At 41.2% G+C, this 27,748-nt stretch overlaps 2 protein-coding genes across 5 annotated transcripts; one reads left to right on the forward strand and one right to left on the reverse strand.

Annotated features, from left to right (window-relative positions):
- LOC124041743 (autophagy-related protein 9A-like) lies at window positions 1–21,302 on the reverse strand. Of its 2 annotated transcripts, none has more exons than XM_046359694.1 (15): window positions 20,960–21,302; window positions 20,563–20,694; window positions 19,856–19,899; window positions 17,310–17,374; window positions 17,017–17,187; window positions 11,000–11,141; window positions 10,057–10,805; window positions 8,575–8,728; window positions 7,747–7,926; window positions 7,202–7,447; window positions 6,716–6,957; window positions 6,399–6,492; window positions 4,279–4,366; window positions 3,983–4,161; window positions 1–3,516 (listed from the first exon to the last, which is right to left on the reverse strand). In XM_046359694.1, exons 2-14 carry the CDS (start codon window positions 20,669–20,671, stop codon window positions 4,001–4,003), a joined length of 2,445 nt encoding a protein of 814 aa, XP_046215650.1. In that variant the 5' UTR covers window positions 20,672–20,694; window positions 20,960–21,302; the 3' UTR covers window positions 1–3,516; window positions 3,983–4,000. The 2 variants fall into 2 exon arrangements, with proteins under 2 accessions (XP_046215650.1, XP_046215651.1); XM_046359695.1 differs by having other exon boundaries at window positions 20,563–20,697.
- LOC124041744 (mitochondrial potassium channel ATP-binding subunit-like) lies at window positions 16,574–27,748 on the forward strand. 3 transcript variants are annotated; one of them, XM_046359696.1, is made up of 6 exons: window positions 22,336–22,794; window positions 24,369–24,412; window positions 25,551–25,643; window positions 25,816–25,944; window positions 26,152–26,285; window positions 26,547–27,748. In XM_046359696.1, exons 2-6 carry the CDS (start codon window positions 24,409–24,411, stop codon window positions 26,637–26,639), a joined length of 453 nt encoding a protein of 150 aa, XP_046215652.1. In that variant the 5' UTR covers window positions 22,336–22,794; window positions 24,369–24,408; the 3' UTR covers window positions 26,640–27,748. The 3 variants fall into 3 exon arrangements, 1 of the variants encoding a protein (XP_046215652.1); XR_006839982.1 differs by lacking the exons at window positions 22,336–22,794; window positions 24,369–24,412 and adding an exon at window positions 16,574–16,729; XR_006839981.1 differs by lacking the exon at window positions 24,369–24,412.

Genomic DNA, 27,748 nt, shown 5'->3' on the forward strand with positions numbered 1-27,748 from the left:
TAGAACATATATTACATTTTTTATTTCAAAGTACATTACATCTTGGAACACACTTCAATGATTAAATACACAAAAAATAAGAATTCCTTCGCCTCTATTGAGTTACAGAAAACAAACAAAACATGTATGATAAAGCTGTGTTGAAAACAAGTCATTTTGGCATGGTTTCTTCTCAGCTAGTGTTCCTTAAATTAACAAAACAAACAAAAACAAAAAAACCTAAGTAACAAAGAAAACAAGATGCCTCAAACTATTTAGCACTAGAATACGAAAACGTAGCACCTTGTACCAGTCAAATATATATATATTTTTTTACTGGTTTGTAGTGGATAAGAAGCGATGATATTGAGTGGGGAGACAAATATGTGATAAAACAAATCCGTCAACTTCATTGAAAGGGGTATAAAACACTCCAACAGCTTCTTTTGGATCGGGAAGGCAGACAGTGCAAAACAAAAACTTTGATCAGATTAATTCTCTTCTCAAGTGAAGGTGATTTGACTACTTTGATGTCAAATAGCAGTCTGTTGTTACACAAGCCTCATCCACGATATTAGAATACAATTCCCACTGTATATTTGATGCAAAAACATGACCAACCTGCCAAAATAAATACTGTACATCACGTCCTGCTAAAATACAAAGTCAAATTAGATCTGATGGTTTACATACAATGGTTTCTAATAAGGAACTAACGCCAACCCTAAGGCACTGCTCAAAATAAAGCTACATAATAAACAAAGAGAAGTGAGGCAGTGAGATCTAGCTATGGAAACTGGCAAGACACATGACCTATCATGTCTCCACAACTAAAACTCAATACATCAGTAATGACAAATGGAACACCAACAGCCATACCAGTTGTAGCATTGACTAGGCCTAAAATGTTACTGAAAACATTTAGACATTTCCCCTACTGGCTGAACTTTTACTGACCAGAGGTAACAACAACCAGGTACGCGATAGGCCCACAGTGTGGACGATAACAATACTACGCATGGTGATGCTATATGCACATTATACATACTGTGAGAGAGGCCACTGAGGATGGGAGTTCCACTCACTATCCCTTTGAGACCCCGGCTCCACAGGACCTATCTAAAAATGTAGTGTAATGCAGGTATCGATCAATAGACATTTTTATTTTCAGTCAGTGCAAAACGTTTGAGTCAATGTTAGCTTAGCATAGTTAGACTGATGACTACACTCACACCCCTTCGAAACACGCATATAGAAAACAAAATGAAGAGTCGTCAAACCCCTGTGCTCTCTAAAGTCTTACAGTAGTGGTGGATACAGAGATATACATATAGATGTGCTCTAGGTTACTGGATCAGCCGGGCATGGATAGCAGCGACAGAGCTTTTGTGTAATGTTTCAATAAGCAGTTCTGGCTACAGTAACAAGGATACATTTCTAGGGGTGATGGGTGGGTTACATTCAGCATTTACACACAAGCATGTTTGCTTTCCTTTGAGTTGTACTGTACTGATGAAACCACTAAGTGGTGCTAAAGCACACATGAAGGATTGTTTAATTTCGAAGCTGCATATCCAATAATGTTGTGTCAAAGACAAAAACAACAAAAAATCTGAAAATCAGTTTTGTTCAATGTGGCATGAGAATTACATCCAGGAAAATACATGCGTTTTACATGGAGCAAATTTAAGAATTAAAAATATATATATTATTAAAATTAGATCCCAATCATATTTGGTATGAATGTATTTACTATAAAGATGAATTCTTAAGGAAACCAATAAATGCTAAATTAAATATGAAATACTAAAGATATTCATAATTTAAAGTAACTGTCCAGGGAAAATCTCACTTTTTAAAAGTTGACTCATACTCAAATAATGTTGTTGACTCGTACTATACTTGTATTTGTGGACAAAACATAAATTGAAGAGAAAAAAAGGACTTTTAAAAAATGTTTGCAATTTTGTCATATAATACGATATCATGTTGGCTCATTGGCTGAGCTGGACAATCAGCTGTCTATTTGCATGACCGGTATACACCCAAAACATTCTGTTGTTGGGGTACACCCATACCACTCCAACACAGAAAAGCTGCTTCTTAACATAATGACTATTTTACTCATATTGTAATTAATTATAGGTCATATCTCAGAAATCTGGACAGTTTAAATATTTGGGATGCCAAAGGGAGAATTATCTAATTTAAAATGACATGTTAGGCTGTTCTCTGAGAAAAGTAAAATGCTGACATAGGATTAACTTACAAATAAAGTAAAACCACAAACTCAAAATGCTGTAATGACAATGTTAAGAACAGCCCTTATACTAAAAAGTTGACTTCTCGTGTGGACATTGGGGGAAGTGTTCCGTGAACAACATGTTGAGCAGTACATGCAAAATCAACAACACTTAATGATATACTGTATACTGTACATGATATGCATCTCTGCCTATTCTCATCGCTACCCACAACAAAGTAGTTACTGCCTGGGCAAATATGTCATCTTGATCTTCGTGCGTTTGTCAAGTAATACACCTCTGTTGCCAGTGGAGACAGAAGATTGGTGATCCTTTGATACAGAATAATGAAGTTATTACCTGTTAAATAATGTTTTAGGGTCACCAAGGACTTTAAAAAGAAGATAAATAACTTAATACTGACGAAAACATGGTATTAGGCCCATTAAAGTCATAGACAGCAGCTTTTAATGACATTATGTCCAGTTTAGAAATGTGGTTAATGAATCTAGTCCATCTGTAGGCTTTTGTCAGATTTTCTTGTGGGGTCCTATTGGTGACCTAAGTAGTAGAGTTGCAGCCTATTTCAGGTCACCGCAATACTTCACATCTTTCCCAATCATTAAAACTGACAGAACATAAGACGCTAAAGTGTATTTACAAATGTCAAGCAATAATAAGTCATGGCCAAATACGCCAATGTATAATTTTGCCCTCAACTTTCCTCATATAGTGAAAATGGTCAGGCAAGCTAGTATGACAGACCTTCACTCCGTACTCTCTTCAGCACCAGGTAAGACACTATTTCCACCATGAGAAAGTGAACCCAGACCCACATTGTAAAACTCCCAGATGCGCAAATAAAACATTTTAAAAAAAATATACACATGAAGAAACGCAACAAAAGTGTGACAGGTGTTGCTATGTTCCATGCTCAAGCCTGCCCTGCAAGTCTCCTGGCTGTGCATGCCACCCTTTCCCCGAGTTCTAAACACACACACACAATGCTCTTTCACACTCACACAAACACACACAGACTCCAGTCCTCTATGAGCAACATTTATACATTTTATAACAAAATGATGACATGGTGAGAGGGATGGAAGACAGGTCAGTTTCCCTGATGCCACAACAACTCCTGATGTGATAGGAGAGGCATGGTAGTGGGTTGGAGACTGAGACAATGGTTATCCAATGAGCTCTCCCAACTGCCGTGTTGTGTTACGTGATGTCAAAATACTCGCCAACAAGATCATCTAAGGCCACAATGTTCATCGAGAAAGGAGTGGAAACACTGCAAACGAAGAGGAGAAAAGACAATCAGCCACACACACAAGGTCCATTACGTAGTTGTGAGTATGACCTGACATTTCAGATAGAAATTAGAGTTATAGATCTGTCATTCTCATTGAAAGCAAGTGTGATAAGCGGTAGATCCATCCTATGTGCAAGATTTCTATGCCTCCCCTCTAAGTTTCTTTTTGGCTTCTTTTTGCTTTCGGTTATCAGCTTCAAACAGCTGAAAACTACAATATTTTGGGTTATTACTGGTTATAAAGATATTCACAGCAGTTTGCTTGTTGTATCACACAACCGGGCAAACATTTTAGAAACCAGGAAACAGTGGAGCTATTTCTACCTATTGCTCGCTTAAGAAAAGCAAAAACAGTACTACTAGATAGAACATTTCCCAAAAAAATGTGCCTATAGGTTAGGGAGGGGTTTCTGTGTGTAGGAAATAGAGGTAAGATGGAACACACCCCTTTATTTAAGGCACTTTAACAACTACTCCTGGAGTCCTGTTTAGGAGTCGATCCCCTGTTGAGGACTTCCTCTTCCTCTGCATCCTCCTCCTCTTCCTCCGTCCAGCCTCCAAGACGCAGCGGGGTGGGCATACTAGACAGGTGGACTGCTGTGTGGCCGCTGTGCGTCTGCGAACCTGATTGCAAAGAGGGTCGGCTCATAAGACAGTTGATAAACTGGATGTCATAACCCGACATGCTCCATCTGACTTAGCCAAGATCCTAAGTAAAACAGATGAATGACTGTTACGTACCCGTGTTGCTGATTAGATCTCTCATTGGCATTGGGTTCTGCCACTGGCCTGATGTCCTCTGGTGGGGGAGCGAGTTCTGTTGGTGGACCTAGAGACAGAAAAGGACACACTTGTGTGTTTGTGTGTGCGTACTAGGGATGACCCCATTTAGTCGACTGGTCGATAGTCTGATGGTGGACTGAGAATTTTTTAGTCGAATAGTTGCACAAAGCGTGTTTTTTTTAATGGCACGTCTTGATTGACGCCTGTTTCAGTGGACTAATCCGTTGGAGGCCGTGGAGATGGCAAACCAGTATCACCAGTAGTACATTTACTGTTAATCCCCATAATTTATCATCTACAATGTATGTTTGGTTAACGTAATTTCTGTTAATGCAGTCAATATTATTATTATTATTATTATTATTATAGTCTTTTACAGTTCTCATTGTCAGGGTGGAAACTCTGTTTGCAGAGGGTACAACTTAGGCTACAATTGTGAGAAACAAGTTTTGGTTTATTTCATTTCATTTACGAGCGGTCAATTTATTCACTGTTTTGTTTGGAGCGCTCCTGTCAATGTTGAGGAAGGATACACCCCCGATTACGCACAGAAGTAAGCCTTGGCTGCCGGGCCTGCATGCAAATGTAGGCCTATAAATGTGCATGCAGGCCCGGCAGCCAAGGCTTACTTCTGTGCGTAATCGGGGGTGTATCCTTCCTCAACATTGACAGGAGCGCTCCAAACAAAACAGTGAATGTGATGTTCTGGGCTGCTCACAGGCAGCTAACACAAAAACAAGATCCCACAAACCACATGTGGGAAAAGGCTGCCTAAATATGATCCCCAATCAGAGACAACAATAGACAGCTGCCTCTGATTGGGAACCGTACCAGGCCAACAAAGAACTAGAAAACAGAGATTGCCCACCCTAGACACACCCTGACCTAACCAAATAGAGAATTAAAAGTATCTCTAAGGTCAGGGAGTGACATCTTCACCTCAAAACAGCAAGTAAAGGTGGTCTGTTTTTATATCCATTGAGAATGACAATAGTTCCTTAATGTAGCATACTTGAAAAATATTTCCAGCTCTCTCCCTTTTGATAATCATCCAGCGAGAAGGGGGGAAAAAAAGTAATGCTATGATCCGGTGGAAACGCCATAAAATAGGCCTACCTGATTACTTATTATCCCTTGCGCAAATAGCCTACAGATGTGCCTGTCCAGAGCTCACTGTCTCATGAAACTCCAGAACACTTTAATATTTTATACAATGTTGCAAATTTGTTAGTACAATGTTTCAAGTTCCTCGCAGAAAGGTCATGCGTAGTCAGCTGCAACGTTTTTATTTGTTGGCTTTATATGTATGGTAATTTTACATAGTCCTATAGGGTGGCGCACAATTGGCACAGCGTCGCCCGGGTTAGGGTGTGGCCCGGGGTAAACAAGAATTTGTTCTTAATATTTAACTGACTTGCCTAGTTAAATAAAGGTTCAATCAAAAAAAAATAATACTAAAAAGTTGGCAATGGCAATATTTGATTAAGATTTGTATAATTTTTCATTTAGATATAATTTTTATTAAATCACATGACAATAATTTTGAGACAACTTTATTATAAAAGAAATGAAACTGTTCCACGAAAATGTGCATATGAAAATCACAACTGGCACGCGGATCGGTAGAAATGACAAGATAAATTGGCACTCCAAATGGGAAAAAGGTTGCAGACCCCTGGTATAGCCTATTACTGGCAACTTCGGGAGTGTAACGGCAGAATCTGCAAAGGCCAGAAGCATCAACGGGAGGTGGTGGTTCGGGAACAAGTTTTGTTTCTTCTGGTTAGGCTACCTTGATCTCTTGCTCCCTCTTGTGTAATATCTGTGTCTTAATTATTTAATCGGTGTGCTTAAAGCATCAGACAAGATTAGTAGCCTACATATAGTTGATTTTATTAAAAACACATAGGCTGTGTCTATATATGGAAGAACACGCTTTTTAAAATTTCGACCAGCCGATTGGTCGAAAGAACAGACGACTCTTGGACGACATAGATTTTTTTTTAGTAGAGGACAGCCCTAGTGTCCCAGTTAAATAAACATAAGGACCCCGAGGTCATCCCTTTGAGGTTACCTACCTCATGCATGTAAATAGCATGGAGACTCATCTCAGCCAAGGCAAACTCTGAAAGCATCGTCGTGCTCCTGATCCGAGAGTCACTGGCTGACATGCTGAGGAAATAACAACAAGCTATTATTAGCAAGCCTAAAAAAACATCTAAATACACTGTTATTCATCCCTTAATCCATCCACTTTCAACTAACCTCAATATCAAATCAATAACACACTTTTGGCATGCAAGTATCCAATCAAGCAACACTGTTGTGTTATAGAACAACCTAAACATTGTGTGTTGTGGAGTGCATTTGCAGAGCTTGGAGTCTGTTTATCTACCTGTCAATGACAGTGCGGTCACTGCAGTACATGGTGCTGTCGGGGTGGGTGGAGGGCAGGAGAACATGCGAGTGGGATCGGCTGGCGTGGGGGAGCTGGGAGTGGGAGATGGACAGCGAGGCCAGGACGCTGGCGGCGGCTGAGGCAGCCGTGCTGGGAGGGACGAAGCGGCGGTCTCGGCCGGGTAGGCCTGACGCGGTCAGAATAGGGTGGGCCAGGACACTGGCCAATAGGTTGTCAGGCTGGACATGAAAACATAACCCAGAGATTCAGAGGTCAGTATACAAGAAAGCTGACAAATAACACAACATAATGTAATCCAATACTAAACAAAAATCTTGGAGAAATGACAATACATTGACATCATTGTTGGATGAAACCGTTTGAATGAGAGTTGGCGTGCTGATACAGAGTGTTGAGGCAAATATCTTCCTGTGTACTAACTGTGACTGACTAGGAATTGGTGGTGGTGAGTTAGTCACTCACTGCGTTGCCGGACTCGTTGGAGAGCAGTGAGGAGCAGAGCGGGGCCTCAGAGAGCAGCAGCTGGGTGGGGGGTCCTCCCTGAGCATCCTGGTGCACCTTCTCCTTTAGATGGCTGATGAACACTGAGCTCTCCTGTGGGGGTTGCCAGTGGGGGTTCTTTATGGTGAAGTGCATCAGGGACAGCTCAGTCTTGCCGTTCTCAGCCTGCTGGTACACAGATGCCTCTGTCTGGCCCTCTGACATCCACTGAAAAGACAACCGGGTGGTTATACATCACTCACAGGAACATTGCCCAACAAAAATATGAATTAACACCATTACACAGAAGTGGTCACTAATATCAGGACAACAACAACACACACAAAGTGAAACTGATTTGTAATAGCATGTATAGTATGACTGATAACTTGGCGATATCTGACAATTAACCGCGTTAGTCTCTCATTTCAACACGCCAAATTACAAACGACGCGACAAATCTTTCCCAATACGGTAAACATCCCAAATGAGCGAACGGTAAAGCCGCAGAGGCGACCTGAACTCACCAGTGGGTTTCCGTGGCGACGGATGTCCATCTGTGCGAAGGAGCAGATATCGCCAACTCCGACCACCTCCACGGTGAAGTTCCTGAAGAAGTCGATGATCTCCAGGGACTTGTTCCTCAGGAGGAAGATGAGGATGAAGGGCGTGACGATGGGGCTCAGCAGCTCCTCCAGGATGAACACCTAAACAGACAGACAGAACACTGGTGAGTTACACTAGAAAGGGATTCGCATTGGGAAGATATGTTCAGACTTCAGATCCGCACGCTTTAAAAGGGATACTTCGGGATTTTGGTAATGCCCTTAATCTCCTTCCCCAGAGTCAGATGAACTCGTGCATACCATTTATGTGTCTCGGTGATCGGTACGCAGGAAGTTGGAGGTAGTTGTGCGAGCCAATGCTAACTAGCAATGACTAGACGTTCTTGGGTGTCTGATAGCGTATAGCCTGCGCCATCCTTCATTGACGTCAATGAGAGAGTTGCGAGAACAGCGAAGCACTCGGATCTCAAGTCTGACTACTTTACATAGTGTCACTCAAACAAATGTTTAAAGTGCTGTAACATCAATTCCTTCCTGTGTGGGGAGTGTCATATTATGGTGAATTCGTTTGTATTGGAGTGTACATAAATAACTACTTACAATTAAAGCACTTGTTTAGGTATTGATTCATTCAAATAAGTCAGCCTATGTTAAGCCCTTACATGTCTGTTACAAGAAGAATTTAATCTCAGACCGTATGCCATAAAGCCATATAAAGTTCAGTCGTTCCTTTCCATCTAAGGTGAAGCCAATGAGCCGTCTATTTACTGTCTGGCCCTTCTCACCCACCGCTTTGTACTGAAACAGCTGTGCCACCTCGTCCCGGGTCTCACTCTTGTTGGCGTTATCCCTCCAGTGGTCTGGCATGTAGTGGATGTGAGCCAGCACACACTGCAGCAGCTGCTCCGGGCACCACACCATGTGCTCGTCTGGGATGAACGACCTGAGAGGGCATATTCATACAGACGTCATCTCTCTTTTTCACACAACACATATGACATATACCAGTCCGTCCATGATCCGTTTGTGGGTTTTGTTCACAAACATTGGCACATCCTAAAATCCGATGATAGTCTCGGTAATGTGTTTTCGGACCTTCCCTTGGTCGTATTCTCGCGAGGCAGAAATCTCAGAGACCAATTGGTAAACGCTGATTTACCACCCCAAGATATTCCTGAACAACGTCTATTTGCGCCGCTACTGGATGGAAATTACAAATGTAATGGCTGTGCTCAATGCAATGGCACTTGGATCCTTCAAACACCCACAAATAGGGAAATTGATCCCAATCAAAGGTGTTATTACGTGCTCCACTAAGGCAGTTATTTATCTTATAACTTGTCCTTGTGGTAAAAATTATGTAGGTAAAACAAAGCGCAAATTAAAAGTACGTATCTCAGAGCATCATAGCACCATTAGGTGTAAAAACTTTACTTATCCAGTTGCGGCCCACTTCTTGGAGGCAGGCCACTCGATTTCGTCTCTGCGTTATAATGGCATCGAACATGTCACACTCCCTAGGAGAGGGGTGACCTTGATAATTTATTGTTAAAACGAGAGGCTGCCTGGATCTTTAACTTAAAGACCCTTGCACCCTTCGGTCTCAACGTAGACTTTGATCTGAAGCCATTCTTGTGATTATTGTGACTTTGCCATTGTAATTGTTTGTAAGCTTGTGTAGTCAAATTAATCTAATTATCCATTTGTTGTTTGTATGCTGCTCTTTGCATGACATTTTAATATTTGATTATTAACCAATGATATTAGGCCACTCTTGGCCATGATTACAGACACCTGTGTCTTTTGACACTATATAAACGAGTCATCACACAGTGTTTGTGATTATACCCTGATGAAGACAGCTTGGCTGTCGAAACGTTGGTAATTAAACTTTTGCATCTGAGCTCCTAGAGTGTGCGGCTCTCTTTTATTTTCAAGTCTTCTACTCCGCTAGCCAGCACCTTGTCTTAATAGGTGTGCTTTTCTTTTTCTTCTAGATGTTTGTGGGTTTAACATAGACTGAATGTCTTTATGGATAGACGTTCCCTAGAGCTCCCTCCCTTCTACCCCCCTCGCTCAATCCTCATCAGATTTGTTAGAATTGGTGGAGTGGCAACCATATTCTGGAAACTAGGTTGAGCTGTTCCATACCAACTCATCCGCAATGGGAAGCGGGAAGGAACGACTTCTTTGAACAAAACACAACCAGTAGAAGATCATCCCGAGAGGTCACCATTCACCCTGTGGATGCCATTTTGTCTCCTCACTCACCTGGTGATGGTGATGACCACTCCCAGTACAGTAATGGCGGTCAGGATATGCTGCACGGTCAAAACATCCTCGTCGTACACGGTCAGCGCGATGAGCACGGCCAGCACCGAGCCCGAGAAAAACGCCACGTTCTTGGCCAGCACGGTCAGCAGCGGTGAGGTGAACGAGTTCATGTACTTGGAGGTGGGCTTGTAGCCGCGACCCAGTCTGCCGTGCAGCTCGTGGTCCAGCTCGTTGAAGTGGCGCAGGTAGAGGCGGCCGTACAGGGACCAGCGGCGTGCTCCCAGACTCCCCGGCTCCCTCCTGATGACCTCGGTGTAGCTGAAGAAGGCATAGAGCACCTGCCACACCAGGATGAAGGGGCAGAGGAGCAGGTTGGCCACGCCCATCAGAAGAATGACCCGGCTCAGCTGCTGGGCCAGCTCCAGACGGTTGCCTGCACGTTTGTACTTGGGGTGCAGGTTCCATTTGTTCTGGAAAAGCGACCCCGGACCCCAGAAGAGAATCAGCTCAAAGTTGTACTTGAGGCCCTGGGTGAGGAACACCAGATTGCCCAACAGGGGGAGCTGTAACTGTACAGGTAACAGGGACTTGTTGACCATGGCTACCATATAGTTCTTGAAGCGCAGGATGCGGTGGTAGATGTCCAGCTCAGTTAGTTCCTTCTTGTGGATGCACATCTGCTGCTCCCGCTGTAGGCTGATCAGACGGTCCTGCACCTCCTGCCATGTGAAGTTACACAGCTCGCCCTGAAATGACGAAAGGGCAGAGGTCAAAGGTGTTTAGAGGGACTCGTGCCCACCCGCCTTACTCACGACCACAAACATTTCTTGGTCTTTTGAAACCATTGTAATCCAAGCAATCCTATTTTACTAAAACAGTTGCTAAAACTACCTTGAACCATTTGGCAGATCAGTTTCATGAGACTGGGATCACGCCTTACCATTCGGATCTTCAGTGCTTTGATGTAGAACTGTCGGATCTCCCAGTAGTGGAGGACGTTGCAGAAGACCTTGATCATCCGGTAGACCCAGAATATGGCTGCCATGATGAGCAGGAAGATGATCCAACTGTTCTCCTGGATCCTACAGAGAAGAAAGGATGACAAAAGGGGGGAAAATGTATATTTAAGAGATTTGTGTTTTTGGTCCCTGTTTGACATCAGTGGTTTATTCCACGTAGTGGAAAATGCATGCGTGTGGGAAGATGGCGCGAGCCATTCATCAGCTGCATAAAGACAAGGTCAAAATCATTCATTTTCCCCATTGATGTATGATCAAAATAACCATCTATAAATGAGAGTAAAGGAGCCTTATGAATCTGTTGCTTTTAAGACTCCTCACGGGTGACCTGAACCAACCACATGCTGTAATTAAACTGTGGGGCCTGAGAGGTAGAGCTCTGCTACCCGACCAGCCCGACGGGCATGTTTTTTCATCAATAACTAGGGTAAGGGCAGGGCTCGGGTATCACTAAATTGATCACTAACATTTTGAAGCAGAGTCATTTGCACCTGCTCTGCTGCACAGTAGACATGTCTGACTAAGATCATAACATTGTGTCAGAAATGCTATAACCTCGTCAAATATAAGACAAAGAGAGGTTATTTCCCAAAAAATAAGTTTAGAGATGACGAAAAGTAGCTAACAGCTAACTGCTGTCTCATGGCTCTTCATTAAGCGGAGCAGCCCAAGCGGTGCCGTTGCTATGGATACTCACGGATACTCATAGGAAACTCACAGGCCGCCATAAGCTGAGTGCATGCAGAGTGACAGAGGAGCAGCTAACGGACTCACAAAATGGCAGAAGTTATTTCTGATTTGGCAGAAGCAATCGAGCCTGGGTAGGGCCTGAACGTCGTTGCATGGGTAGGGCTCGGGCTTAAAATTCATGCCCGTGCAAGGCTCTACTGAGAGGTATCTTCAGATACTGCACTCCTGTTCACAGTTTGTAGCTTGGATATGTCTCAGTAACAGTCTCTCCTGCGTATCAGAGAATTACTAAGAATCAGCTGGTAAAGTATCCCATTTCAAGTCACACACAGGTTATTATCTAGCTAGCCATCCTGGTAAACATATTCAGGAGAATAAACAAATGCAGGAGTTTAATTTTGAAATGAAAAACCAAATACAAACAGCGTTGTGACAAAGTTAGGCTACTTCCTGATTTGTGTGACATCTCTTTAATTTCAAGACCAACTCAATGATGAAACAGAGAGGAGTTGGGGGAAGCAGACTAAGTCAGTAGTTCTAAAATGGTGGGACATGCTGTTCCTGGGTTAGAATTCCTAGCAGTGGTGTGTAATCATCTTCTATATAAACACCCATTCAGTCACTGAACTTTTTAGGGGGGGGGGGGGGGTCTACTATAACCCCGCAGTCTAGGATTGTGTGTAGAATCAGGTTAACGATATTGCAAAAGACAAGCAAGATGGTTTATCCATTTTGGAAAAAGATTTTGCTGTGGTGGGGTCTGGGTCTTGCTGCAGTACTAGGGGATGTCATGTGATCCACAGGCTGCCTGCCCAGATTTCACAGTGATTCCTTCCAGCTACCGAGTCTCACCATTCAGGGACTATCCATTACATGGTTTTCCCTGGTACTACTCTGAACACAGATACACAAATAACCTGCTCCAGGAACCAGTCATCCACTACAGGCTGGCGGTGTTGCAACTTGTCTAGTGTTTACAAATGTTTTCGGAGAAGGCTATGTGAATATGCAGGGCTATAAATCAGTCATAGCAGGATAAATACTTAACTGAATCTATTTTTTATACTTAAATGTAGTATTTTGAAATAAACAGCTCAAATGTACAGTAGTTGCTAGGCTGTATAAATCCCATAGAGAATGCTCACTAAGCGCTAATGAGCACATTGCAAACATTTTATACAGTCTCAAACACCACGTGACTGGGGACGACAAGTAAGCTTCATAATGAAAAATGTCACAGGTGAAATGAAGCACGCAATCTTCTTTATCTCCTAACGTTTTGCACAAGTTGACTGCAGGTACTTAAAAGTAGCTACAAATATTCAAATGTATAAAAGATATTGAAAGAAATTGTTTCAACGCTGTTGACGGGATTGAAAAACCATCCCATGGCTGTTTCTAAATAAGCCAGTATGTTGCACGGAACTTAATTTCTCTTTCAGATATGTCTTTGACAGAGAAGTCATGACTACCAAAGCTTTTGCTTGGTAGGCATAACTAACTAAGCTCTTCAACACAAGGTTTCTCAGCACGCATTACTCAAATTTCACTAAAACAGCAGCCATTCCCTCGGGTTGAACAGAATTAGACTTAAGTGCTTGACAGCAATCAAAATGAGTTCAATTAATGACCACTTTCAATTAGGTAATAGGATATGACAATAATAAGACTGCCACTCAAAAGAGCTCATTTTACAATTAACATCTCTGATACACAACTAAATGTACTCATCATAATGTTCTGAGGGAAAGAATAACCCAAAGGCAATGTGAAAGTAGGCCAATGCTCTGTGCTCCACGAATGTGAGCCTATCTTAGAGTAAAACCACATCTCTCACAAATCTAATAAGCAAATATTAGCCTCGGAATGACTGGTCAAAATTACATTATGCTGGACAAATTAAATCCCTTTTCTAAACCCTGATGAGGTTCTGCAGGCTCTTAGATATATACCCTGGTATTACTGTGGCCTTGTCAATACACAATTTAAATGAAAAAGGATTTAGATTCTGACATTGGTTGTGGTAAGACAAGTGTACATCAGGAAAGTGTACATCATGCACTCAAGCACCTTCATTTCTGCCAGATCATGTACAAAAACAATAAACCTGAACTGGTAACAGAGATAACTGGGTAGACATTGTTAATGTTGTCCTCTAGCTGGAAAGGGCAGATTTTTATGGAATATCTACATAGGCGTAGAGACCCGTTATCAGCAACCATCACTCCTGTGTTCCAATGGCACGTTGGGTTGGCTCATCCAAGTTAATAATTTGAAAAGGCTAATTGATCATTAGAAAACCCTTTTGCAATTACATTAGCACAGCTGAAAGCTGTTGTTCTAATTAAAGAAGCAATAAAACTGGCCTTCTTTACACTAGTTGAGTATCTGGAGCATCAGCATTTGTGGGTTCGACTGCAGGCTCAAAATGGCCAGAAACAAAGACCTTTCTTCTGAAACTCGTCAATCTATTCTTGTTCTGAGAAACAGTTTTATTGTTTCTTTAAATCAGAACAAAAGTTTTCAGCTGTGCTTACATGATTGCAATTAATTAGCCTTTTAAAATGATAAACTTGAAATAGCTAACACAACGTGCCATTGGAACACAGGAGTGATGGTTGCTGATAATGGGCCTCTATGCCTACGTAGATATTCCATAAAGATACTTACGTTTCCAGCTACAATAGTCATTTACAACATTAACAATGTCTACACTGTATTTCTGATCAATTTGAGGTTGTTTTAATGGACAAAATAAATTTGCTTTTCTTTCAAAAACAAGGACATTTCTAAGTGACCCCAAACTTTTGAAAGGGAGTTTATATATACAGTTGAATACAGAAGTTTACATACACTCAGGTTGGAGTCAATAAAACTTGTTTTTCAACCACGCCACAAATCTCAAAACTATAGCTTTTGTAAGTCGGTTAGGACATCAACTTTGTGCACGACAAGTCATTTTTCAAACAATTGTTTAAAGATTATTTCACTTCTGATTCACTGTATCACAATTCCAGTGGGTCAGAAGTGTACATACACTAAGTTGACTGTGCATTTAAACAACTTGGAACATTCCAGAAAATTATGTAATGGATTTAGAAGCTTCTGATAGGCTAATTGACATCATTTGAATCAAAGTGTCTCTTTGCTTGACATCATGGAAAAATCAAAAGCCAAGACCCCAGAAAAGAAATGTGTAGACCTCCACAAGTCTGGTTCATCCTTGGGAGCAATTTCCAAACGCCTGAAGGTACCACGTTCATCTGTATAAACAATAGTACGCAAGTATAAACACCAAGGGACCACGCAGCCACCATACCGCTCAGGAAGGAGAAGTGTTCTGTCTCCTAGAGATGTACTTTAGTGTGAAAAGCGCAAATCAATCTCAGAACAGCTGCAAAGAACCTTATGAAGATGCTGGAGGAAACAGGTACAAAAGTATCTATATCCACAGTAAAACGAGTCCTATATTGATAAAACCTGAAAGGCCGCTCAGCAAGGAAGAAGCCACTGCTCCAAAACTGCCTTAATAAAGCAAGACTACGGTTTGCAACTGCACATGGGGACAAAGATCGTGCATGATCGTGATGAAACAAAAATATAACTGTTTGGCCATAATGACCATTGTTATGTTTCGAGGAAAAATGGGGAGGCTTGCAAGCCGAAGAACACCATCCCAACCGTGAAGCACGGGGGTGGCAGCATCATGTTGTGGGGGTGCTTTGCTGCAGGAGGGACTGGTGCACTTCACAAAATAGATGGCATCATGAGGGAGGAAATGTATGTGGATTTATTGAAGCAACATCTCAAGACATCAGTCAGGAAGTTAAAGCTTGGTCGCAAATGGGTCTTCCAAATGGACAATGACACCAAGCATACTTCCAAAGTTGTGGCAAAATGGCTGAAGGACAACAAAGTCAAGGTATTGGAGTGGCCATCACAAAGCCTTGACCTCAATCCCATAGAAAATTTGTGGTCAGAACTGAAAAAGCGTGTGCGGGAAAGGAGACCGACAAACCTGACTCAGTTACACCAGCTCTGTCAAGAGGAATGGGACAAAATTCACCGAACTTATTGTGAGAAGCATGTGGAAGGCTACCCAAAACGTTTGATCTAAGTTAAACAATTTAAAGGCAATGCTACCAAATACTATGTATGTTAACTTCTGACCCACTGGGAATGTGATGAAATTATTCCCTCTACTATTATTCTGACATTTCACATTCTTAAAATAAAGTGGTGATCCTAACTGACATAAGACAGGGAATTTTTACTAGAAATAAATGTCAGGAATTGTGAAAACTGATTTAAATGTATTTGGCTAAGGTATATGTAAACTTCCAACTTCAACTTAATACGCGCACACATCTATTAACAGGCTGACGAAATTGCAAAATAAATGTAGAAATCTATATTATTAAATTATTGCACCCACACTGCTCATGCACGCGTGCTAATGAGCGTCTGCGTTGGCAAGGGCTAAAATAGAAATCAGTTCTATTTGTGCCGCAGACCTCTTTAAGGAATACCTAGGACAGGATAAGTAATCCTTCTCACCCCCCCCCCCTTAGATTTAGATGCACTATTGTAAAGTGACTGTTCTACTGGATGTCATATGGTGAATGCACCAATTTGTAAGTCGCTCTGGATAAGAGCGTCTGCTAAATGACTTAAATGTAATGTAAATGTAAGATCGCACTGCAAGTCATGCCTCTCCCATCTCCTCATTGGTTTATAGAAGCAGGTACCCACGTGCCATCTCCTCATTGGTCATACCCACATGGGTGACTGAAAGACGAACAAGGTCAGTGGCGGTAATGCACCTAATTTATTAAAGTTGCCAATTGCAATATAAAGTAAAGATAAGAAAAAGCCTAGAAGGAGGAGATGACTAGAAATGATTCAATTCACCGTTTCATGTTTGGATTCATTTTTGGAGTAGAGGACCGTGTGCATTTCAGGTGAAATAACAACTCAATGTTTATATCCCAGGACAAATTAGCTAGCAACAGCAAGCTAGCTAAACGGGACAAATTAGCTAGCAAGTGCAAGCTATCTAGCTAAATTACCATAAATGTTTAATGCTTTTCGACCTGTCCCCAAATTAATGTAATTGGTTCAGAGTTTGTTTTATTATTTTAACGTGTCGTGATCACGTTTGGTGTGGGGGGACAAAATAAATTTATGCACTATGGCGCACGCGCGCAGCCGGTTTGGGTTCCATGTAAGACAATACTGATTGACGTACCTCTCAGTGCACTGCTGGCTTGGTAGGATGGCATCAGGCAGAGTGACCTTGTTTCTGTCCAGGGGGTTCTGGCCAGGTCCTGTATGGTTCACTGCCCGATTGGCAAACAGGATATCATACTCCACACAGTTGAACAGGAATGTTGTGAATGTGACCACAAACAGGAACTGACTGCATTAAGGAGTTTGAGATTTTGGGGTTAAACATCAGCCGATATAAACTTTGAATATCGTCTTTAAAGTAAAAAATATCTTACAATAGCATGAGGATTGTAAATAAATGGATATACTTACAAAAGTTCAAAGAACTCTGATAACATCATACAGGCAAAGCCATTCTTTTGATGGAACTGATAGATGTGGAAATTCAAGTAAAGAAAAACAAAGACTTTAAGGGGAAATTCCATCTCATAACATCAACATCATATTCATTATCTCCAACACCATACCAGTGTCTACATAAGTTAGGTGTCTACATATGCGTTTCTATAAAGACAATAAGGTCCAAAAATATGCTTCTCTGTAACACCACGGGGTAGGATTTAAAAGTAAAAAAAGACAGTTATTTTTAAAACCTGCAATGAGCTTAGCCAGAGGGAGGGTATTTTCCTGCTCTCCACGTCACCGCAAATCAAACATTTTCAAAATCACTTGTTTTTATGTTTTAACTTTATCATCATGTAGAATTTTTCCATTTGATTATTTTCTACAAAATGTTGAATTTCAGCATTTTGACATATGTAGAGTATGATATTGTGCTGAAGATAATGAAACAGGTTGAAAAGTGGTGGAATTGTCCTTTAAGTGTTGTCACACCCTACAAAACATTTACTCTGAAGTAACCTTTGATGCTTAATCGAATAATAACAATGCATGTTTATTTTTTAAGTAGACCTAATACAACCCATGGAGAAAGAAAAAAAACAACAAAGCAACTTGAAGTGAACCAGTCTGGCATCAATATCATTAAAGTACAGAGCATTTGATCTGGAAGAACACACATAATTGAAAGTCGTTCTCCTGAGGCAAGTGCCTAATTTAAAGTCACTGCATCATAAATTGCATTTGTATCTAGCGACATCATACTGCCTGGATTAGATTAAGCTGTCAAAACTGTGTCTGAAATTGCTTCTTTATAAATTAGATCATTAGGTGACAGTACAGAAACACACATTATAAAGCTGCAATTTTAAACATCACCTTGAAAGAAATTCTTCTTTGCAACCCAATAAGCCACAGCATATACAGTGTCTTTCGGAAAGTATTCAGACCCTTTGACTTTTTCCACATTTCGTTACATTACAGCCTTATTCTAAAATGAAGAAAATAAAACAATTTCCTCAGCAATCTACACACAATACCACATAATGACAAAGCAAAAACAGGTTTGTAGAAATGTTTACAAAACATAAGTATTACATAAGTATTCAGACCCTTTGCTATGAGACTCAAAATTGAGCTCAGGTGAATCCTGTTTCCATTGATCATCCTTGAGATGTTCCTACAACTGGATTGGAGTCCACCTGTGGTAAATTCAATTGATTGGACATGATTTGGAAAGGTACACACCTGTCTATATAAAAGGTCCCACAGTTGTCAGTGCATGTCAGAGCAAAAACCAAGCCACGAGGTTGAAGTAATTGTCCGTAGAGCTCCGAGACAGGATTGTGTCGAGGCACAGATGTAGGGAAGGGTACCAAAACATTTCTGCAGCATTGAAGGTCCACAAGAACACTATGAACTCCATTATTCTTAAATGGAAAAAGTTTGGAACACCAAGACTCTTCCCTAGAGCTGGCCGCCGGGCCAAACTGAGCTGTCGGGGGAGGAGGGCCTTGGTCAGGGCAGTGACCAAGAACCAAATGGTCACTCTGACAGAACTCCAGAGTTCTTCAGTGGGGATGGGAGAACCTTCCAGAAGGACAACCATCTCTGCAGCACTCCACCAATCAGGCCTTTATGGTAGTGTGGCCAGACAGAAGCCACTTCTCAGTAAAAGGCACATGACAGCCTGCTTGGAGTTTTCTCAAGGCACTCAGACCATGAGAAACAAGATTCTCTGGTCTGATGAAACCAAGATAGGAACTCTGATTGCCAAGTGTCACGTCTGGAGGAAACCTGGCACCATCCCTACGGTGAAGCGTGCTGTTGGGATGTTTTTCAGCGGCAGGGACTGGGAGACCAATCAGGATCAAGGCAAAGATGAACGGAGCAAAGTACTGAGAGATCCTTGATGAAAACCTGCTCCAGAGTGCTCAGGACCTCAGACTGGGGCGAAGGTTCACCTTCCAACAGGACAACAACCCTAAGAACGCAGCCAAGACAATGCAGGGGTGGCTTCGGAAGAAGTTTTTGAATGTCCTTGAGTTGACCAGCGAGAACCAGGACTTGAACCCGATCGAACATCTCTGGAGAGACCTGAAATTAGCTGTGCAGCAACGCTCCTCATCCAACCTGACAGAGCTTGAGAGGATCTGCAGAGAAGAATGGGAGAAACTCCCCAAAAACAAGTGTGCCAAGCTTGTAGTGTCATACCCAAGAAGACTCAAGGCAGTAATCACTGCCAAAGGTGCTTCAACAAAGTAAAGGGTCTGAATACTTATGTAAATGTGATATTTAAGTTTTTTCTTTTTAGGAAATTAGCAAAAATAAATAATTTAAACTGTTTTTGCTTTGTCATTGTGTGTAGATTGATGAGGGGAAAAAACGATTTAGTCAATTTTAGAACAAGGCTGTAACCTGACAAAATGTGGAAAACGTCAAGGGGTCTGAATACTTTCCGAAGGCATTGTATATTGCCAGAGAAACATGTTTTATCACAACATTTGTTAAAAGGATATTCTTGTGAAAAAGTTGTCCAGATTCTTGATATGGTGCCATGAGTCTGCAAATTAGGGGTGAAAAAAAGAGATTCAAAGAAACCATTACTTTTTTCCCCCTCAACAAAACAGCAACAACAGTTTTGATCAGGTATGAATCAAAGAAAACAACAACTTTAAGTGAATCTAGTGCCTGTGCTTATAAGTGATTGGGGGAGGGTCGATAGTTACATATAGGGACACTTATTTTTGATGATACATTGTATCATTTTGACAATATTGCAATATTATTTTTGTGCTAGTTGGCTGTACCTGCACCAAAACTCCAGTATGTTGCCTTCATACTTTATCTTCCACTTTCTTTTTAAATTGGAAGACAATTTGTTTTCAGCACTTTTATTTCCATGACTGATCAAAACTCATTTTGTCATGGCTCTCGTCCCTTTGCAGCAGATACTGTATATGGTGAGCAATATGTTTGGAACATCGAATCACAATACATATAGAATTGTGAGAATCGTAATGCATATCATATCGGCACCTAAATATCGAGATAACATCTTATCGCAAGGTCCCTGGGAATTCCCATTCCTAGTGCTTATAGGAAACAAGAATCGTGCCATTACTGTGTCATTACAAGAAATCACATTTCTTACCAAATCATATTGTACCATAAGATAGCGTTATGTTAGGACAAGATATGTTATGTAATATAACTGGTACAGTACCTCTCAGGCCCTCTGGCACATGTACTAATAGGTCCTCTTCCCCGTGAGGTGAGTCCTCCTCAAAGTCCTCAATCCGTTGGTACTCCTGGTAGGTTTCTAAGTTGGCCATAGTGCTTCACATTCTCCCTGCACCTTCTCCAACAGGCAAGTTGGGAATACACACACACACACAGTGTTATTGTGACGTTGGTTTTCTATGCAGTTGCTACCTAGTTAACAACATTAGTTTAAACGAAATCAGACAGGTGAGGGGGATTGCTAGGTAGTTACTATACGTTAACTATTATGGTAACGTTATCTAAATAACATTACATACAATGTGGCGTTGAATGGTTACCTAGCTATAAACCAGCAAGTAGCTAGCTATCTAGCAAGGTATGTAGTTAACTGTTCTTACCTCTCTCAGCTTATTTTCTTGCTAGTCAGTCAGTCAACGTTTCTCGTTTATCCTTGACTGTCTTGACGTAACGTTGATACGGTACCGTTACGTTAGCTATGTGGCTAGCTAGCTGTTGTTCCCTTCTCGGTCCATTCGCTGGATTCTGATTTCAAGTGGCCTGGATTAAATTCTACGTTTATTGTCGCGCCATTTGCTAGAATATCCACTGTTATATATATATATATATTAGTATTATATATATAACTAATAACAATTTAGGGTTGATAAGTATTTATGGTAGATAACCTAGTTAGCTAGCTGGATCATTAGAGGTGGGCTTCCACTGTTCTGTCTTTCACAAACAAACCTCAACAAAACATCATTTGACGTCACTTGGTTTTAACGATCGTCACTTCCTCAAGACGATTTCCCCCCACTCCCCTTTTCACAAATGGAAGACAGCATCGTTGCCAATGATGATCAAGAATGAGCAATACATTTTTTTATTAAAAAAATTCAGATATGGCCATACTGTTTTTCGTGACCAAAGTGCATGTTTTGTTATTATTGCCATATACCGTAAACTAGATGCATTCTGGGATAGTGTCAACATGGCAGCCTGGGTGTTGTTCAAGCTTGTAGCCAAAGAACTAACCCTGTTGTACACTTCTGAGCAAAGTGCTCAGTTTATTTGCATTTTGTTACATTTCCGTGAACAAATGTTTCAACACCACAGCAACACAAGATTTATGGAGACAGCCACGTTAGGACAACTTGCTAGTCAACTAATGCCGGTTGTCAGCTGATCAGGTGTTGTTATCGTTAGCCAAACACGTGCAATTTTTTTATTCTATTGCACAAAGTCAGGTAGGTTTTTCCCCCGATTCATTCAGTTTGCTTCCGTTTAAGAAACGTTTGCAACATAATCGGCGAAATGAATACGCCCCCGATGAATTAGTCCACCTCTGTCCCAAAGTAGTAGTGTCGTTTACTGTAAAAGGTGGTGGTAATCCACCATCCAGAAGTGTCCCAATGCACTTGTAAGATTCACATTTATTTGACCTTTATTTAACTAGGCAAGTCAGTTAAGAACAAATTCTTATTTTCAAAGAAGACTGACTAGTAGTTCTCTAGTTTAATCTGTTAATTTTTAATTGTACCTTTATTTAACTAGGCAGGTCACCGAGAACAACCCCACCCTGGGCATCGACTGTCTGCACCTCCAACACCAAATTCTTATTTTCAATGACGGCCTAGGAACAGTGGGTTAACTGCCTGTTCAGGGATAGAACGACAGATTTGTACCTTGTCAGCTCGGGATTTGAACTTGAAACCATCCAGTTACTAGTCCAACGCTCTGACCACTAGGCTACCCTGCCGTCACAAAACAATAAGTGTAATGAGAAGCCCACCACATAGCTGTTAAGCTCATGTTGTCCATGTTTGTCAAACTTGCACAATAAAGATAGCACTACAAATAGTACAGGTTGTTGTAAATTATACATGTAATCACCCAGAAATTCATTTTAGTGGGGTTTTCTTTTTGAGAATTAACCCTTACAGGCCATGCTAGTCATTCTCCTTTGAATAAAGGTTGAATATTTGAAACCTAACATTATGGTTTTCGTTTCAGCTCACGGCTATACACAACACAATTAGCCAATGCAGGCAACTTCTCTGGACAGCCTAGTAAAGCTGCTGGACATATCTGGGGTCTGGCTCAACGAGCAGTCTGCAAATCGGACTGCCGGATGTCAAGACTAAGGGGCAGTGCTGAAGTTCATCCTGTCGACTGGCATATCCTCTGGGAGTTTGTCAAACCCCAGCTCTTTGCCCTTCTTGGTGCTGTCATGGTGAGCAACTTGACATGACCCTTACAAAAAAAGATTGCAGTAATTTTGCAGTGTAACTGCAGTTACAGTGCAGTATAACTGCAGTTCAGTTATTCTGCAATTACTGCGCCCAAAATACCACAGTCATTTGCAGTTTCTGCAGTTTCAAAACTGCAATCTTTTTTGTAAGGGTATTGGACTGTAACATGTAGGCCAAACTCCAGTGGTCGTTGATCTTATTTTCCCAGTGTGTTGAAATGTTGAGTGATTTCAGACACCTCAATTGGAATGGAATGAACCAATCCTGTATTTTTTTCCCCCAGCTTGCTTTTGGTACTGCCATCTTGAACACTCAAATTCCCCTGTTGGGCAATCTGGTGAACAGAGTGGCACGCTACATGAGAGAACATACTGAGAATTACATGAGCGATGAGCGAACCTGCTCTGATGTCGCTGATCTCCAAATAAGTTGTCCATGATCTAATTTCAGTGTGTCAAATCGGAGGGCATGTTGTCCGGTCCTCTGGCAGTCTCTATGGGGGTGCCACATAGTTCAATTCTCGGGCCGACTCTTTTCTCTGTATATATCATTGATGTTGCTCTTGTTGCGGGCGATTCCCTGATCCACCTCTATGCAGACGACACCATTCTGTATACTTCTGGTCCTTCCTTGGACACTGTGCTATCTAATCTCCAAACGAGCTTCAATGCCATACAACACTCCTTCCGTGGCCTCCAACTGCTCTTAAACGCTGGTAAAACCAAATGCATGCTTTTCAACCGTTCGCTGCCTGTACCCGCACGCCCGACTAGTATCACCACCCTGGATGGTTCCAACCTAGAATATGTGGACATCTATAAGTACCTAGGTGTCTGGCTAGACTGTAAACTCTCCTTCCAGACTCATATCAAACATCTCCAATCCAAAATCAAATCTAGAATCGGCTTTCTATTTCGCAACAAAGCCTCCTTCACTCACGCCGCCTTTGCTTCCAGTTCTCTGCTGCCTGTGACTGGAACGAATTGCAAAAATCGTTGAAGTTGGAGACTTTTATCTCCCTCACCAACTTTAAACATATGCTATCTGAGCAGCTAACCGATTGCTGCAGCTATACATAGTCCATCGGTAAATAGCCCACCCAATTTACCTACCTCATCCCCATACTGTTTTTATTTATTTACTTTTCTGCTCTTTTGCACACCAGTATCTCTACCTGCACATGACCATCTGATCATTTATCACTCCAGTGTTAATCTGCTCAATTTGAATTATTTGCCTACCTCATGCCTTTTGCACACAATGTATTTAGACTCTATTTAAAAATTATTTTTTATATATTTTTTTTATATATTGACTTGTTTATTGTTTAATCCATGTGTAACTCTGTGTTGCTGTCTGGTCACACTGCTATGCTTTATCTTGGCCAGGTCACAGTTGTAAATGAGAACTTGTTCTCAACTAGACTACCTGGTTAAATAAAGGTGTAATTAAAACATTAAATAAAAAAATTGAATTTAACTGTAAATTGAAGAATCTATATCATGTCAAATACATAGTAAAACATATGGTCATGAAATATATTTGCTGGTTACAGCGTCCTGCTTTCTAGGGAAGGGGAGCGAGTAGCAGCAGACATGGGTAAGATCCTTTTTCAATCTTAACTCAGGGATACATACAGTTGCAGTTATTTCTCTGTTGCAAGCAGAAGGTAGAATAGACCAGTTCCAAGACATGGAGTTGGGTGACTGACTAGATGTCACTAGACCGACTACCTACTGTCCAACTATCAGTCTTGCTAATGCAATAGTTCTGTTGTTGTTTCAGGCAAAATGTAGCCTTCTTTGATGCCAACAAGACTGGCATGCTTGTGAACCGTTTGAATGTTCAAGTCTTCCTTCAAACTGGTCACCGTTTAGGTATGGCTGTGTACGTATGAATTTATTGGATAATTAAAAGTAGTAGGCAACTCCAGCTGGAGACAAGATTTACATACATTAGAAATCATTGAGGATAAGAACACAAAGGCCAGAGTCTTATTTCCATTGTGGTCCTTCAGTGCCTTCTGAAAGTATTCAGAAGCCTTGATTTTCCAACTTCTTTAAAGAAAATATATATATATTTTTTACACACAATACACCGTAATGACAAAGCAAAACAGGTTATTAGAAATGTTTCCAATGTATAAAAAAAAACATTTACATAGGTATTCAGACCCTTTACTCAATACGTTGTCTTGGCTGTATGCTTAGGGTCGTTGTCCTGTTGGAAGGTGAACCTTCACCCCAGTCTGAGGTCCTGAGTGCTCTGGAGCAGGTTTTCATCAAGGATCTCTCTGTACTTTGCTCCATTCATCCTTGCCTCAATCCAGATTAGTCTCCCAGTCCCTTCCAGTGAAAAACACCCCCACAGCATGATGCTGCCACCACCATGCTTCACCGTAGGGATGGTGCCAGGTTTCACCTAATACATTACTATCCATCTAGGATTCAAAGGGTGATCAGTTGATATGGCCATGAGAAACTATATCCTAACGGTTTTTTCCAGTTGGTGAGAGCCCTCGGCTCTGGGGCCCGTGTTTTCGAGTACCTGTCTTTGGAGCGTCCATTTCCACGGACAGGGTGCAGCCGCATCCCTGACAAATCTCTGACAGGATGGGTGTACTTCATGAAAGTCACCTTCAGGCAAGACCATGTCAGAAAGATAGTATTAACACAAAGACAGACACACACATTATTTGTATCAGTGAGTGCCATTTTTTTATTTGTTTTTCTTACAGTTACCCAATTGATACCTGGCCAACAGATCCTGAAGAACTTCAACCTCATCATCCCCCTCTCTAAGACTGTCGCTATCGTTGGAGAATCAGGAGGTAATGTCCCATGCGTTTCCATGGAAACAAACACTCAATTAATCTGATTACATAAACAAAGGGCCTATAATGAGATTGTAGAAACATTAGTCTGAAAATAGTATAATTATGTGGAACCTAATGATATATTTATGAAAATTATGTGATTAGTTATGGTTCTCCTACACTGCAGGGAAGTCTACAGTGGCCTCCTTGCTGGAGCTTTCCTTTGACCCCAGCAGTGGTGTGATCATGTTGGATGGCCTGGATATCCGGACACTGGACCCATCTCAGAGGACAAGTCATTTGATTCATCATTCAGGTAAATATCCTACTGTAATCTACACACACAGCTGTATATGTTTTCTAGTGCATATGAGGATAGTTTTTTGGGGAGGATTTGTTCTAGGATCTGTCTTCAGGAGCTGTTTTAGTTGCTATCCTCAGTATGAGATGGCCTTTTAATGTGATTTTGTCATAACACTAAAACCAAAGTTACTTTGTGTACATTTACCTCCCATGCTTGCAGGACACTGTGCTGTGATGGAGAACATTTGCTTTGGTAAGCGGGGGCTACTGATGCTAAGGTCATTAATGCTGCCAAGCAGGCCAACGACCACCGCTTCCTCACAGGCTTTCCAGAGGGATACAACCCTGTGGTGGGTAAGTGACAACACATTAGTGAGGAAAAAAACATAGATTTTTGAGTGAGTCTCCCAGAACGGCCCAGAACGTTATAAAGTCCTGATTTATTACAAGTCTATACCACTCTAATAAACCCCAGACACACATACTCAATGCATTCCCCTTTTCTCAATCAATCAATCAAATGTATTTATAAAGCCCTTTGTACATCAGCAGTTGTCACAAAGTGCTTTTACAGTAAGTGCTTTTATTTAATATTGTATCTCTGTGGACACACAGGTATCTTCTCTTCCTAGGGTGGAATTGCTGAGCAAAGGAGGGCTGCTGACATCATCTGCAGGCAGAGATCAGAGGGATAGATGTGAACAGTAGTTTGCAGAGCTGCCAACTCTCACTTGATTGGCCGTGAGATAAAAGCACGCATTTGACCCTCTTTTCACGCTCTCTTATATCTCACAAATTGTAAAGTACTGCTTTTATTTTTCAAATTTGTCCATTGTATAGTCAGCACGTTAACTTTTCAACTGTGCTCCAAATTCTTTTGAAATCGGAGCATCTGCGCCTGCAATTTAACATCACGAGCGGAATCTCTATCATTGTACTATCATTGTCCTGTCTTGCCACAGCACTGTGAACCGCTTCCCATTGAAGCATATGATTGGTCTAGTTATGTAAAGGATCAAGGTGATTGGATGCATGTTTTAAAGAAACACCCCTCAAGATTAGAGTGGAGCTGAATGGAGAGAGAAAATTATCTACTGAGTTTATAAAACTAAAGAGAGCAGCACGGTAGCGCTGTTTCATGTACAATGTTTTCAATAAAATTAGGTTGCTGTTACTCCCATCTTATTGCAGAATGCAGTCTTCTGACAGCATGTACTAAAGTCGAGTTAATCCACACTTGCATTAGTCCCCTCGATTGGTGATTGGCATTTAGGCTGTGACAACAAAAAGGCAGCAGACAGACCTACAGTATGTTTTAGCAAGGAAGTTTGGTAGGATGACTTGCTTTGTAATTATGAAAATAATTTTGCCAAACCAGATTTTGAACCCAAACTTGTAAGTTTGATTCTAGAAGGGCAATGTTAAATATAAAATAATTTGGGTAGAGTGTAGGGGCAGATTCATGTCATATTCTCTTCAGGAGATTTTATTAGCTATTTACTTAGTTTAGTCTGATCAATAGAACAATTCTCATTCTAAACAATGAGCTAAAATATTGGGTAATTATTGTGCTTGTCAGCAAGAACACTACTGTTATTCCCCACATTTATTTTAATATTCCACTAATCACATATTTGAAATCTGATATGACTACAGTGCATTCGGATAGTATGACTTTTTCCACATTTTGTTACCTTACAGCATTCTTCTAAAATGGATACATTTGTTTTTCCTCTTATCAATCTACATACAATACCGCATAATGACAAAGCAGAAACAGGTTTGAATTTTTTGGGGAAAATGTATTAAAAACTGAA

Source organism: Oncorhynchus gorbuscha, linkage group LG08 (genome assembly GCF_021184085.1).
Source record: "Oncorhynchus gorbuscha isolate QuinsamMale2020 ecotype Even-year linkage group LG08, OgorEven_v1.0, whole genome shotgun sequence".
NCBI classification, from domain to species: Eukaryota; Metazoa; Chordata; class Actinopteri; order Salmoniformes; family Salmonidae; genus Oncorhynchus; species Oncorhynchus gorbuscha.